At 52.7% G+C, this 14,646-nt stretch overlaps 1 protein-coding gene across 3 annotated transcripts in view; it reads left to right on the top strand.

Moving 5' to 3' along the window:
* LOC133355498 (uncharacterized protein C3orf18 homolog) overlaps positions 1 to 7,333 on the top strand; it is a 16,083-nt gene extending 8,750 nt beyond the window's left edge. The window contains exons 2-6 of one of the 3 annotated variants that reach the window (XM_061572822.1): position 1; positions 2,677 to 2,953; positions 5,825 to 5,850; positions 6,433 to 6,550; positions 6,707 to 7,333. The exon at position 1 is cut by the window's left edge and continues 97 nt beyond it. In XM_061572822.1, coding sequence (XP_061428806.1) covers positions 2,771 to 2,953; positions 5,825 to 5,850; positions 6,433 to 6,550; positions 6,707 to 6,790 — 411 coding nt within the window. In that variant the 5' untranslated portion in view covers position 1; positions 2,677 to 2,770 and the 3' untranslated portion in view covers positions 6,791 to 7,333. Of the gene's footprint in view, positions 5 to 2,676; positions 2,954 to 5,824; positions 5,851 to 6,432; positions 6,551 to 6,706 lie in introns of all 3 variants that reach the window. The other 2 variants (XM_061572820.1, XM_061572821.1) reach the window with 2 other exon arrangements.
* The last annotated feature ends 7,313 nt before the right edge of the window (positions 7,334 to 14,646 follow it).

The following is a 14,646-nucleotide window of genomic DNA, read 5'->3' as shown; positions in this document are numbered from 1 at the left end:
GGTGGTGAGGCTTCGTGCGACGAGATGCGGTTGTTATTGCATTCCAACTCGGCTTGAGAGCATTTGTGCCCTAAGCTCTGCACCCGTGGTCATCCGTAATGGCGAGGGCGTTGATATTTCAAATTGCATAGAAGTTTAGTGTAAACTCGCATTGCTTTTGTGTAAAGATTCGTCGCGAAATTGAGGGAAGGGTCTTCCAAAACCTCCAGATAAAAACCGGCGCGTAAAGGACCCGCCTCGGATTCCCATAGAGACCCGCAGACTCGCACAGAGACCCACAGACTCGCACAGAGACCCGCAGCCTCGCACAGAGACCTGCAAACTCGCACAGAGACCTGCAGACTCGCACGGAGACTTGCAGACTCGCACAGAGACCGACAGATTCGCACAGAGATCCACAGACTCGCACGGAGACCCACAGACTCGCACGGAGACTTGCAGACTCGCACAGAGACCCACAGATTCGCACAGAGATCCACAGACTCGCACGGAGATCCACAGACTCGCACGGAGATCCACAGACTCGCACAGAGACCCACAGACTCGCACAGAGATCCACAGACTCGCATAGAGACCCACAGACTCGCACAAAGACCCACAGACTCGCACAGACACCCACAAACTCGCACAAAGGCCCACTGCTGCGCACAGAGACACACAGACTCGCACAGACACCCACAGACTCGCACAAAGGCCCACAAACTCGCACAAAGACCCATTGCCACGCACAGAGACCCACAGACTCGCATAGAGATCCACAGACTCGCACAGAGACCCATAGACTCGCATAGAGACCCACAGACTCGCACAGAAATCCACAGACTCGCACAGAAATCCACAGACTCGCACGGAGACCCACAGACTCGCACAGAGACCCACAGACTCGCACAGAGACCCACAGACTCGCACAGAGATCTACAGACTCGCACAGAGACCCACAGACTCGCACAGAGATCCACAGACTCGCACAGAGATCTACAGACTCGCACAGAGACCCACAGACTCGCACAAAGATCCACAGACTCGCACAGAGATCCACAGACTCGCACAGAGACCCACAGACTCGCACAGAGACCCACAGACTCGCACAGAGATCTACAGACTCGCACAGAGACCCACAGACTCGCACAGAGATCCACAGACTCGCACAGAGATCCACAGACTCGCACAGAGATCCACAGACTCGCACAGAGACCCACAGACTCGCACAGAGATCTACAGACTCGCACAGAGACCCACAGACTCGCACAGAGATCCACAGACTCGCACAGAGATCCACAGACTCGCACAGAGACCCACAGACTCGCACAGAGATCCACAGACTCGCACAGAGACCCACAGACTCGCACAGAGACCCACAGACTCGCTTAGAGATCCACAGACTCGCACAGAGATCCACAGACTCGCACAGAGACCCACAGACTCGCACAGAGACCCACAGACTTGCACAGAGACCCACAGACTCGCACAGAGACCCACAGACTCGCACAGAGACCCACAGACTCGCACAGAGACCCACAGACTCGCACAGAGACCCACAGACTTGCACGGAGACCCACGGACTCGCACAGAGATCCACAGACTCGCACAGAGATCCACAGACTCGCACGGAGACCCGCAGACTTGCACGGAGACCTGCAGACTCATGTGGTGACCCACCGACTCACACAGAGAGCCACAGACTCACATTTCCCCAAACTGAGTTGTGATTAAACCAAGTCTCAAATGTAGTTGATATAATCTCAGCCTGGTCACCAATGACTCCAAGAACAAAAAACACCATCACATTTTATTGATTTTTGCGCTTAATTTGACTCAAGTTTCAGTTCTGAGACTTAAAAAATATATCTTTGACTGCCACTCGGCAAAAGTTTCAACCCGGCTACCAATGACTGCTCCCCTCCGGTGGACATCTGTTTGAATCAATGAATCGTCACATCCCAGCCTCGTGTGTTTACACATTAGGAGGTGCTCGCAGAAGCTTCTGGCTAACCATCAATCAAAGGCGGTCACAGCATCGTGCGCTTTCGGATGCGCTTCTGCAGCCATGTGGGACGCTCTTCCTTCAGACATTAGGAAGCCACTGGAGCTATGCACTTTTAAATGTAGGTTGAAAACTAATTTCTTTTGAACTGCTTTTTTCTGTTCTTGGTTCTTTCGGTAAAGTGACGTAGAAGGGAAATAATACAATAATTAAAATAAAACATAATAAAATACAATTCTCACGACGTTTCGACCACAACGCAAGCAGCTGTCCTCAGGTGAAGAACAGGGCTGTCGAAAAGACAGCGTCTGAATGAACACCACCAGGCTTGGAAGCGTATATTTAAGCTGGGTTAGGGGAGCAAGGTTTGGTTTTATTTTTATTATTTTATTATTTCCCTTCTACGTGACTTTACCGAAAGAACCAAGAAGATGAATCCCTGCAGTCACGAAAGAAGCTTTAAATCGAAATTAGCTTTTTTGTGTTTAGTTTGTTGTCCTTCTCCCGCACCTCCGATTAGCGCGGTTGGCTACGTACGGTGCGAAACGTACACACACACAACAGTTCTGCTTTGAATGCAAGCCAACAACGGTGACCAGGGTACGCTTGAAAACCCGGATTAATCACCGCCCGGTCTTCGGCGATTACTTTTTAAAAACAACTTTCCTCCCGCTGTTTGCGACGCGGCGCAGGGAGGCGGGAGGCCGGGCGGTGGCGCGCGGCGGTAACGCCCAGGCGGCCCAGGCGAGCGGCAGGCTCCAGGCCCCGGGCGCCACGGCAACGAAGATGGCGCCGTGGAACGTGACCGGGGGGGCAGCCTTGACCCCTGCCCCCGACACGCGTGGGGGCGGCGACGGGGGGGGCGGCACCATCGCCCCCCCCTCTTCCTCGTCTTCCTCCTCCTCCTCGCTCGGATTCATCCTCCTGCCCTTCGGACTCGTCGCCATTATCGCGGTCGCCATCATCATGGTAACCGGGCCTCTCGTTGTAGAATCAGAACTTTCGGAATGTTTATTAGCGCTGCAGGAGGAATCCGATGAGCTGTGAAGATCTTTTTCGCAGATGTCCAGTCGGGGCACGGGGTCAGAACGGTTACAACAACAAACAATACGCAAAGCAAAGTGTAGGAAATCTTCTTGGTTCTTTCGGTAAAGTCACGTAGAAGGGAAGTAATAAAATAATAAAAATAAAACATAATAAAATAATTCTCACGACGTTTCGGCCGCAACGCTAGCAGCCGTCCTCAGGTGGAGAACAGGTCGACAGACGGCTGCTTGCGTTGTGGCCGAAACGTCGTGAGAATTATTTTATTATGTTTAATTTTTATTAATTTGTTATTTCCATTTTACGTGACTTTACCGAAAGAACCAAGAAGATGAATCCCTGCAGTCACGAAAGCTTTAAATCGAAAAAAAGTATAGGAAAGGCAAACAATTCACTTAAAAAAAATAGATACAAAATAAAACTAAACAATATTTTTTATCTTCCCAGGTAAATCCCACTGAGCTTATTCAGATGCGACCTGGCCACAAATAATAGCTCAGCAAAGTGGCTTATCACGTGGAAATGCATCGCAGTAAAATAATTTCAATGCAGGTTGATTGTAAATGTGGAGGGAAAAAGCGGAGAACCCGGAGACAAATCCACATGACCACAGGGAGAGAGAGACACGCAAACTCCAAATATACAGCAGCAGCAGGCGTCAGGGTCGGGATTGAACCCACGACCTCCTGTACACCAGGTGAGGTAGTTAACATCTCACCACGGAGAGAGAGACACGCAAACTCCAAATATACAGCAGCAGGCGTCAGGGTCAGGATCGAACCCACGACCTCCTGTATACCAGGCGAGGTAGTTAACATCTCCGAGCCACCGTGGCGCCCTTTGGCGGGAGGTAACTGGGTAGCTCGTGAGTCAGACGCGGGTTTGTGTTTTTTAAACATTTTTATTTTTATCCCCGATTGTGCCTATTCGCGTCCCTGTGACGAACAATCCGTTGGTAAATCTCACAGTGACCACTTGATTCTAGATTTGAAGCTTTCGTGACTGCAAGGATTCATATTCTTAGGTTTTTTCGGTAAAGTCACGTAGGTAAAAACATTAAAATTAATAAAAGTAAAATAAAATAAAAATAAAAATTACGACGTTTCGGAGGCGGAAGCTTGTGTTGCCTCCGAAACGTCGTTATTTTTATTTTATTTTACTTTTATTAATTTTAATGTTTTTACTTACGTGACTTTACCGAAAAAACCTAAGAAAAGTGACCACTTGGTTGTTGTCGGAGAACGACCCTTTGAAGCGATAATTATCGCAGCGCGACCTCTTGAGAGGCCTCTTCAAGTGACCTTTGGGTCTACACTGGAGAGGATGTGGGGGGGGGGGGGCAGGCAGCACTCCCTCCACCTGCTCCGTTGTGGACAGAAATATCATCAGCCTGACGGTACTCATCTCAGGCTGAGTCGGCTGAGCAGAAGTGCACGGGGTCATATTTCGATTTAAAGCTTCTTTCGTGACTGCAGGGATTCATCTTCTTGGTTCTTTCGGTAAAGTCACGTAGAAGGGAAATAATAAAATAATGAAAATAAAACATAATAAAATAATTCTCACGACGTTTCGCCCACAACGCAAGCAGCCGTCCTCAGGTGAAGAACAGGTCTGTCGGAAAGACAGCGTCATTCAGGTCTGTCGGACACTTCCCTTCTACGTGACTTTACCGAAAGAACCAAGAATATGCACGGGAGCAGTTCACATATTTGTCACCGGTGTTTCACGTGAGCGGGAATTGGTTTCGGACTTCCTGGTCCTGTAGCGTAGACCAGCGGTCCCCAACTCCCTGGCCGCGGACTGGTACCGGTCCCTGGCCTGTTACCGGTCCCTGGCCTGTTACCGGTCCCTGGCCTGTTACCGGTCCCTGGCCTGGTACCGGTCCCTGGCCTGGTACCGGTCCCTGGCCTGTTACCGGTCCCTGGCCTGGTACCGGTCCCTGGCCTGTTACCGGTCCCTGGCCTGTTACCGGTCCCTGGCCTGGTACCGGTCCCTGGCCTGTTACCGGTCCCTGGCCTGGTACCGGTCCCTGGCCTGTTACCGGTCCCTGGCCTGGTACCGGTCCCTGGCCTGGTACCGGTCCCTGGCCTGGTACCGGTCCCTGGCCTGTTAGGAACCTGTTAGGAACCTGTTAGGAACCTGTTAGGAACCTGTTAGGAACCTGTTAGGAACCGGGCCGCACAGCAGCAGGAGGTGATAGAAAAAAATGTAGGTGATAGCGGTGAGTCTGCACGTGGCCCCCCGCCCCCATTGTTTTATTATTGACCACTTCCGTCCGTGCCTCTTACCCGCACTGCGCACTCGTCTCAGCAGTCACGGTGTTGGTGAGCCCACAAGCTGCTAGCCCCTAGTAGCCACAATGAGTAGAAAACACTCGTCTCAGTCACAGTTGTGGTGAGCCCACGAGCTGCTAGCCCCTCGTAGCCACCATGAGTAACAAACACTCGTGTCGGCCACAGTTGTGGTGAGCCCACAAGCTCTACCCCTAGTAGCCATAATGAGTAACAAACACACGTCGCTGGAGAGCTTCTGAAAAAATTGTCTTCCGCGAAACCGATCCCTGGCGCCAAGAAGGTTGGGGAGCGCTGGCATGGAGCGCTTTGCTACAAACCTCCGATCTGCACGGTTGGTTACGTATGGTGTGAAAGAAGTTCAGCGTGTGTACACGCTCACAGCGATGTACAGACACGCGTGCACGTGCTGATGGTGGTGATAATGAGCAATGCATTAATGTCTCTCTCTGCCTCTGTCCCTCTGTGTCTCTCTTTGTCTCAACGTTCACCACTGCGCCCACAGGCGATGTACATCCGCAAAAGGAAGCGGTGAGTGACTTTGATAATGATCACCGCACTCTCCACGTTTAAGACGCTTCAGATGTAAAGTTACGAACGAGGTCATTCAAAAGGCTGGTCTCGCTCGCTTACAAAGGTAAAGATCCCCCGTGTAGCCTTAACAGACTGCAGGGGGCAAGTGCTGTTAGCGAGTAGCACCTATGAAGAACGGAACGGCACACGAGGCGGTTGGTGGCCAGCACGACGCCCGACCGCCTTTGTCTCACCAGTGGCGATGTTTACACACCGCACCAGGTACTCATTTGAGGCTGAGTCGACCTGGGGGAGGCCCAGGACCGGTTCAGATAATTGTCACCGGTGTTGTCCTTGAGCGGGAATTGATCCCAGGTATTCGGTATCCGGGTTCGATGTGCGCTAACCGCTGCGCCACCGCTCCCTACAATATTTATGCATACACAGACATGCGCGCACACACAAACAAACACACTCACGCACACAAACACAGTTTCACCTCGTTTTACCCCTAACTGGGAGTGGCACCCTCACCCCCCCCCACCACTGTGCCCCTCTCGCCCCCCCCCCCCCTCAATGACCCCCCCATTCCCGCCGCAGGCTGGAGAAGTTGCGCCACCAGCTGATGCCCATGTACAACTTTGACCCGAGCGAGGACCAGGACGAGCTCGAGCAGGAGCTGCTCGACCCCAGCGGAGATGGCCCCCTTGCCGGCAAGGTGAGGGCGCTACGCGTAGCACGGCGCTACCGGCACCACGGCACCACCACCGATTGGCTTGGTGCAACCCGCGCAGCAGCACCGCCAGGTAGCACTTGGCCCAGCAGTCTGGGTGGACTACATGGGGGATCTTTGTCTTTGTCTGGGCACTTGCAGGGTCCCGGCGCGACACAGAGCACCGTGCAGAGGCCCAGCCGCTTGGTGTTCACCGACGTCGCCACGGCCGCCATGAACGCTTGACGTCACCCCCCACTCCCCCCCCCCCTTGCCCCTGTGCCCCCCACTCCTCCGCCCCCCCACGCCGGGTTCAAGGGTTGAGGGTTGTAGGGCGAGTGGTGCGGAGTCTGGGTGGTGGGTGGAGAGGCAATTGTGAGCGAGGAGAGGGAGGAGAGCGCAACAAACGCTCAGCGACGAAGGTTGATGGTCGACGTTTACAACACCGATGGGGCGATGCCAATTACCCATAATTCTCCTGGTCTCTTCCTGCTGATCGCCTCCCTTCCACTCTGAGTCGTCACTCCGGCAAAATGGGTCACACATGCAAAGCATTGTGGGTAAGGCCTAAGCGTCCGAGCGGCTGCCACCCACTCCCCCTCCTGCCTGTCCCAGAGAGATTGGTGTTAAAACTTCCTCCCACAATACACTGCTCCGCGTAAGCACAGTGGAGTGGAGTGTTATTGTTGCATATTTCTAGATTTGAAGCTTTCGTGACTGCAAGGATTCATATTCTTAGGTTTTTTCGGTAAAGTCACGTAGGTAAAAAATTTAAATGAATAAAAGTAAATAAAATAAAAATCACGACGTTTCGGAGGCAACACAAGCTTCCGTCTTCAGGTGGTGTGACGGTTCCACCTGAAGACGGAAGCTTGTGTTGCCTTCGAAACGTCGTGATTTTAAATTTTATTTACTTTTATTAATTTACATTTTTTACCTACATGGTGACTTTACCGAAAAAACCTAAGAATATTGTTGCATCTCGCATCGGCTCGTCTTACCGCACATCCCGCCCGTCACACTCGCGAGAGAGAGTGCTGCATGGCGTGTCGGGTCTCTGGGGTTTTGTGCGGAACAACCGCGGTAAAAAACAAAATAGAACATTTACAAGAAAACTGCACAACGCGATTAACATTTTGAACCACGGCCGTTTACGTGCGGATATCGCGGTCTCAAGACGTTGCACACGTGAGCGACTCCGTTGCCTGCAACTTGGTTGCGTGCGGCTGCATCGCTTACGTGTGGATGTCCGTGCAACGAGGTCGCTGCACCAAAATATTTGCTCCAGCTGACGGTGGAGCGATGCAAACTTCAAATTTCTGTAAAATTAAACAAGTCGGGGAGGAAAAAAAACTATGCATGCGCATGGATTCTGCAAATAATAATTTCGGTTCGAGTCTGCACGTTTGTTTGGGCAGCCGTTTGCTGGTTTTCTCTCGGGTAAGGCCCTTTTTGAGTTGGTGGTCTTAATGACTCGCATTGAGACCCATAGAGTCTATGTGAGTCATTCAGACCACCAACTCTGTGGGTCTCTGTGTGAGACCCGTAGACTCACACAGAGACCCATCGACTCTATGTGAGTCATTCAGACCACCAACTCTGTGGGTCTCTGTGTGAGACCCGTAGACTCACACAGAGACCCATCAACTCTATGTGAGTCATTCAGACCACCAACTCTGTGGGTCTCTGTGTGAGACCCGTAGACTCGCACAGAGACCCATCGACTCTGTGAGTCATTCAGACCACCAACTCTGTGGGTCTCTGTGTGAGACCCGTAGACTCGCACAGAGACCCATCGACTCTATGTGAGTCATTCAGACCACCAACTCTGTGGGTCTCTGTGTGAGACCCGTAGACTTACACAGAGACCCATAGAGTCTGTGAGTCATTCAGACCACCAACTCTATGGGTCTCTGTGTGAGACCCGTAGACTCACACAGAGACCCATAGAGTCTGTGAGTCATTCAGACCACCAACTCTATGGGTCTCTGTGTGAGACCCGTAGATTCACACAGAGACCCATAGAGTCTATGTGAGTCATTCAGACCACCAACTCTATGGGTCTCTGTGTGAGACCCGCAGACTCGCACAGAGACCCATCGACTCTGTGAGTCATTCAGACCACCAACTCTGTGGGTCTCTGTGTGAGACCCGTAGACTCACACAGAGACCCATAGAGTCTGTGAGTCATTCAGACCACCAACTCTATGGGTCTCTGTGTGAGGCCCGTAGACTCACACAGAGACCCATAGAGTCTGTGAGTCATTCAGACCACCAACTCTATGGGTCTCTGTGTGAGACCCGTAGATTCACACAGAGACCCATAGAGTCTATGTGAGTCATTCAGACCACCAACTCTATGGGTCTCTGTGTGAGACCCGCAGACTCGCACAGAGACCCATCGACTCTGTGAGTCATTCAGACCACCAACTCTTTGGGTCTCTGTGTGAGTCTATGGGTCTCTGTGTGAGACCCGCAGACTCGCACAGAGACCCATCGACTCGCATAGACTGAGACGTAATCCAGCGGGTTCTCAAATCCATTGAGTTGATGGCCTCAGCCCAGTCACCAATGACTGCACACAAACACAAACGAATCCTTTAAACTTTGAAGTACGTTTCCGTAGACAATGCAATGGTCTGTAGAAGATCGTTGTAAGTTTGGATTTTATTTTATTTGCCCCCCACAAAAAAAACACCTTCCTCTTCCGAGAATGAAAAATGTCAGTTTGGTTGAATTGAACGCTCTTCGCAGGGCATGTGACAGGCGTCGTGCCCCCGAGTGTGGAGCGAGACGTCTTCTGCGGAGACCTCAGAAGTTAGTACCCTGACGTCGTCTTCCACAGCAAGGCCGCTCAAACTCCCCGACGGAAATCCTCTTCGCGTCGCGTCGACACGAAACGCTCGGACGTGCGAACATCCGTAGAAAACGACAGGTCTCGCCAGCGTGCGCGTGCGAGTGCTGTCGCACGGAGGTGTGGGGGGGGGGCAGCGGGGTGTGTGCGGTGGCGGTCGGCCGTGCGCCGTGCAGTTACCAGAGTGGGGCCGCGAAACGGAGTTGAGTTTGAAGGGCGGCCGCTCCGTACAGCGGAGGTCGCGTTGCTTCTTGACCTTTGGTGCGCGCGGCGGTGGCGCCGAAGCGATACGTGCAGCTTGTTTTTTGAGGGCATTTACACGAAGCGTCTGCGCGTGCGTCTGTGTGCGGTTATTTATATGCAAATGTACAAGCAATGTTGGCCTGTCTTACATTTTCAGCTTTTGTGTTTTACTTTTTTTTACTTTATTTATGTACAAGGGTTGCTGCTGCTGCTACTGCTGCTGCATCGGTGGTGTCACCGTTAGCAGTGCGTCACGCGACTTGCGATCCAGAGGTCCGTCGGTTCGATTCCATCTACCGGCTCGGCGGTTTTAAACAACGTGGGGGGGGGGGGGGGGGCGAGTTTCTTAAACTCCCCACCCCCCGTTCCCCCACGGCCACCGCTGCCCCTGTAACACTCAACAGCTGAGATGGGCTCTCCGGATTCGGTCATCGGTGGCGTGCGGCGGTGGGGTGGAGTATGGTGACCTCCACCTCCTTCCACGGCGTCCGCCCAGCGCGGCAGCGTCGCTCGCTGTCGCGGGGGCCTCGCGCCCTTCCCACCGGCGGGTGGGCGGGGGGCGCAAACAAGCACTTGCGGGGCTGCCCCCTTAACCTTTCTGTATACGATGTCGGTGTTTATGGACAAGGATTTAGAACTTGTTGCTTTTGCCCCTTTTGAGTGTCGGTGTAATTTATGGTTTCGTTTTCCACTTTAGTGTTGTCTCTTTGCACTGGCGGATGGAGCGAACGAGACGGGGCGGGCCTTGTGGGCGCTACCCCCCTTGGCATCGCACGCACGGCCGGGGATTGGGTGTTCTCCCGAGCTCAGAGGCTCCTCCTGGACAATGCCTCGGTTCAACCCACTGGCACAAACCGAGCATAAGGTTTTATTTCTTCCTCTCCCACTGCAGAACCGGAGCCTTGGAGAGACCCTCTTGCCAGCAGTAGCACGAGCAGGGCTGTCCATAGAGGTGGTGGCGGGTGGGGGGGGATGCAGGTTCTGGTGGGCAACTCACAGTGTGCCCCCCCCCCCTTCCCATGCCTTCAAACTAAACCAGAAGTATTATATCGTGATACTGTGGTGTCGCCCCCCGATTTGCCGTATACCCTCTAGGGAAGGGCTCCGGGCGTGAATTGTAAACTCTCATAGGTCGGATATTTCACGGGGTGGGTGGGATACTACCAGCGGGTGCTTGCAGGTTGAAACGTTCACTCGTTTTCCCCCGGGGCGTTCCACAAATTAGCAAAACGAAGTTCGTTTGGGGTTAGGGGGTAGATCGCAGTCACACTTCTGTGTTGCCGCCTGAATTGTGTTGATTTTTTGTGTTCGTCTTTCCACTGAACTACTGAGCTGCACCCGTGCCGAGCCGTGCCGAGCCGAGCCGTGCCGTGCCGAGCCGTGCCGAGCCGTGCCGAGCCGTGCCGAGCCGAGCCGTGCCGAGCCGTGCCGGGCGTTGGCATGTTGTCGTTTTTTTTCCACCGCACAACCGAGCGGCAAAACGACACAAACTCTCTCCTGAAGCTCTCTCGTCGTGGGCAAGCAGACATTGGCATTCAGCTCCTGAACAACGTTGCCTCCATACACAAGCATCGAGGAGTTTGGTGCAACGTGGAAGGAGTAATGTACCTCGCGTCTGTAGAAAAAAAAACGGAGATGAGAGTGAAAACGAACAAAATAAAAAGTCGGAAACGTGGCGATAACGTGTCACGGCCTCGCCACGTACTGACCGTCGTCACGTGCAGTATGCTCGTCGTTAGCTCCACTCCCTGGCCCTGCTTGGCCCCCTTCTCCCCCCGAGGCAGATGCAGACGTCTCCGTGCGAGGCTTTTAGCAGCAGCGGATCGTCACGCTTTGTTTGCGGCTCGCCTCGGCGAATAGCCGCAGTGGGAAAAACGCACCACCTGTTACCGCAAGGACCCCCGCGGTGGCTCGGCTCGGATGTGGCAGTGGAAAAAAAAGGGGCGTTCTTGTATTGCCTGTACGACAGCCCCGGGGGGGGGGGGTGGTCGTCGCGGTCTGTTTAGCCTCACTTGTGTGTTTGTTTTGGTTTGGTCCCGATTTGCGTGGAAGTGTCTTTTAGAGCACGCGTAGTCCACGTCACTGTTGTTTCTAAGTGGTTCACCGTCAACGGAGAGAGAGAGAAATAAAGACGGGTGGAGAAGTCGCACAAGAGGAGGATGGGGTGATCTGCTTCTGTGGTGTTAGTAAGCGTGCGTCGATGTTTTAATTGATGAGCACGGGTCTCGAGGCAACCGAAATGTCACGTGGCCAGAAAAAACACAGTGCCGTCAAAGTTCTGATCGATGAGAGTAAGACGTTTCTTGAATTGAGCAAGGTTAACGTTGAGGGCTCTGGATGTGAAGACGGTGTTGTTGTCGATGTTGTCGATGATGATGGGAAGAGGAGTGGAATTGCAACGTGGAGCAGTGTGAGAGAAGAAACGGAGAGATGCGTGGGGTGACCTGCAGTGTGGCGAGTGGGTGGATGAGTGGAGAGTAGGCCTCGGCGAGGTAAATAAAGGTAAAGTTGTCGACATGCCAAGGGGCAGGGTAAAGGGCAGGGTAAAGGGCAGGGTAAAGGGCAGGGTAAAGGTAGCGTGGAAGAATTAGCCGGTAAACACGTTGTGTTTACCGCTCGCTAAAATCTTCGTGGCGCAGTCTGTGGCCTCCATTTAAAATTGGAATCATCGAGAGTATTCTATATGAATAAAGCGCTCTACCTAGCATTGAGCCTGTTACAACCCTTCTTCATGTGTAGTAGTACCCCAGTAATTACCCTGTGATCGGGTAATTTGTATTGGGGTAAGGGTAAAAGGTAGGGTAAAGGTAGGCTCGTTGCTTTTGACCTTACCTTGCTAAAAGGTAAGGGTCGAGTGATTAATCTCGATTTGAAGTTTTCTGTGACTGCAGGGATCCATACTCTTTGGTTCTTTCGGTAAAGTCACGTGGGTAGAAAATAAATTAAATCACGACGTTTCGATCGCAACACAAGCAATCAGTCATCAGGTGGGAAACCCACAGCAAGAGTGACTGTATTGTGGTAAGCTAAAAGAGTAAAGGTACGTATAAAGATAAAATAAATTAAATAATAGCATACGACGTTTCGATTGCAACACAAGCAATCATCAAATTAATATTGGGTAAAGGTAGGCTCGTCGTTTTTACCTTGCCGAGGCCGAGTGGCGAGTGGGTGATTGAGTGTTGCGAGTTCACGAGTTGCGACCCGCAGTGCCCAGGTTAAACGCCGGCGTGGTGGATGACGCGAAACGGCGTCTGGGTGACCGATTTCTCAACGTGGGTGGAGGCATCAACGAGCGAAGTTTGTGGGGAACAGTGACCGTGGTTAGTAGTGGCGAGTTTTTGGGATTACAGAAGAGAAATCGCACAAAGGAGAACAAAAAATTTTTTTTTATTTTATTTTTCCAGTTCAGGCCCACTGAGCTATGCAGCTTTTCTGCAGAAGCTAGCTAAACTAAGTGGCGTATTGCGTGGAAATGTCTAGCAGCCAGACACTTTGAACGCGTGGTGATGTTGATTCTAAATGGGAACATCCCGAGGACCCAGATAAAAATGCAAACGACCATGGGGGAGAGTTGGGGTCGAACCCACGACCTCCTGTACACCAGGAGAGGTAGTTAACATCTCCTAGCCACCGTGATGATGATGAGAGAGACACACGCAAACTCCAAATATACAGCAGCAGGCGTCAGGGTCGGGATCGAACCCACGATCTCCTGTATACCAGGCGAGGTAATTAACATCTCCTAGCCACCGTGATGATAATGAGAGAGAGAGAGAAACGCAAACTCCAAATATACAGCAGCAGCAGGCGTCAGGGTCGGGATCGAACCCACGATCTCCTGTACACCAGGCGAGGTAATTAACATCTCCTAGCCACCGTGATGATAATGAGAGAGAGAGAAACGCAAACTCCAAATATACAGCAGCAGCAGGCGTCAGGGTCGGGATCGAACTCACGACCTTCTGTATACCAGGCGAGGTAGCTAACATCTCCTAGCCACCGTGATGGTGATGAGAGAGAGAAACGCAAACTCCAAATATACAGCAGCAGGCGTCGGGGTCGGGATCGAAGCCACGACCTCGTGTATAGCAGGCGAGGTAGTTAACATCTCCTAGCCACCGTGATGATGATGAGAGAGACACGCAAACTCCAAATATACAGCAGCAGGCGTCAGGGTCGGGATCGAACCCACGACCTCCTGTACACCAGGCGAGGTAGTTAACATCTCCTAGCCACCGTGATGATGAGAGAGAGACACGCAAACTACACATATACAGCAGCAGGCGTCAGGGTCGGGATCGAACCCACGACCTCCTGTACACCAGGCGAGGTAGTTAACATCTCCTAGCCACCGTGATGATGATGAGAGAGAGACACGCAAACTCCAAATATACAGCAGCAGCAGGCCACAGGGTCGGGATCGAACACCACGACCTCCTGTATACCAGGCGAGGTAGTCAACATCTGGCCACCGTGGCGGCCCTTAAGATACCGGTGAGAGTGCAACACGTGGCAAGACACGAGGCCCCCCTCGGGGGCAGTTCCCGTCCATCGTCGTCCGTCGCCGCAATTAGTCTCAAATCTCCTCTTGACAGAAGCGTTGTAGCTCCTGACAGAGCACAGCACGTGGCGAGAAAACACCACGAGTCGCAGCCACGAGCAACTCTGGAGACGCACGTTCACGATGGGGCCAGCGTACAACGAGACGCGGCTGCCGTTCCGTGACCGCCTCGTGCGAGAGGCCCATGACGTCACACTGCGGCCTGTGACGTGGGTGGCTCCCTCGCAAGGGGCCAATCAGAGTCGTCAACAAGGCCGATGACGCTGCGCCCGCAGCTCCGTCGGCAATGGGCGATTTAGAAGGCGAACAGGCCGCGGTGGTGCGATTGTGGCCGTGCAACACAAACTGTGGACTGCAAACGAACGCGGTTGAAATAACGACACCGCCGGGAAGAGGGCGGGGGGAGACCTCGATCAAGATCCCAACACTTTATTTATTGTC

Source organism: Lethenteron reissneri, chromosome 51 (assembly GCF_015708825.2).
Source record: "Lethenteron reissneri isolate LAM-NWPU_2019-01 chromosome 51, ASM1570882v1, whole genome shotgun sequence".
Lineage (NCBI taxonomy): Eukaryota > Metazoa > Chordata > Hyperoartia > Petromyzontiformes > Petromyzontidae > Lethenteron > Lethenteron reissneri.
Note: the sequence above shows the minus strand (reverse complement) of the source record. Positions and strands in the feature narration are given on the sequence as shown.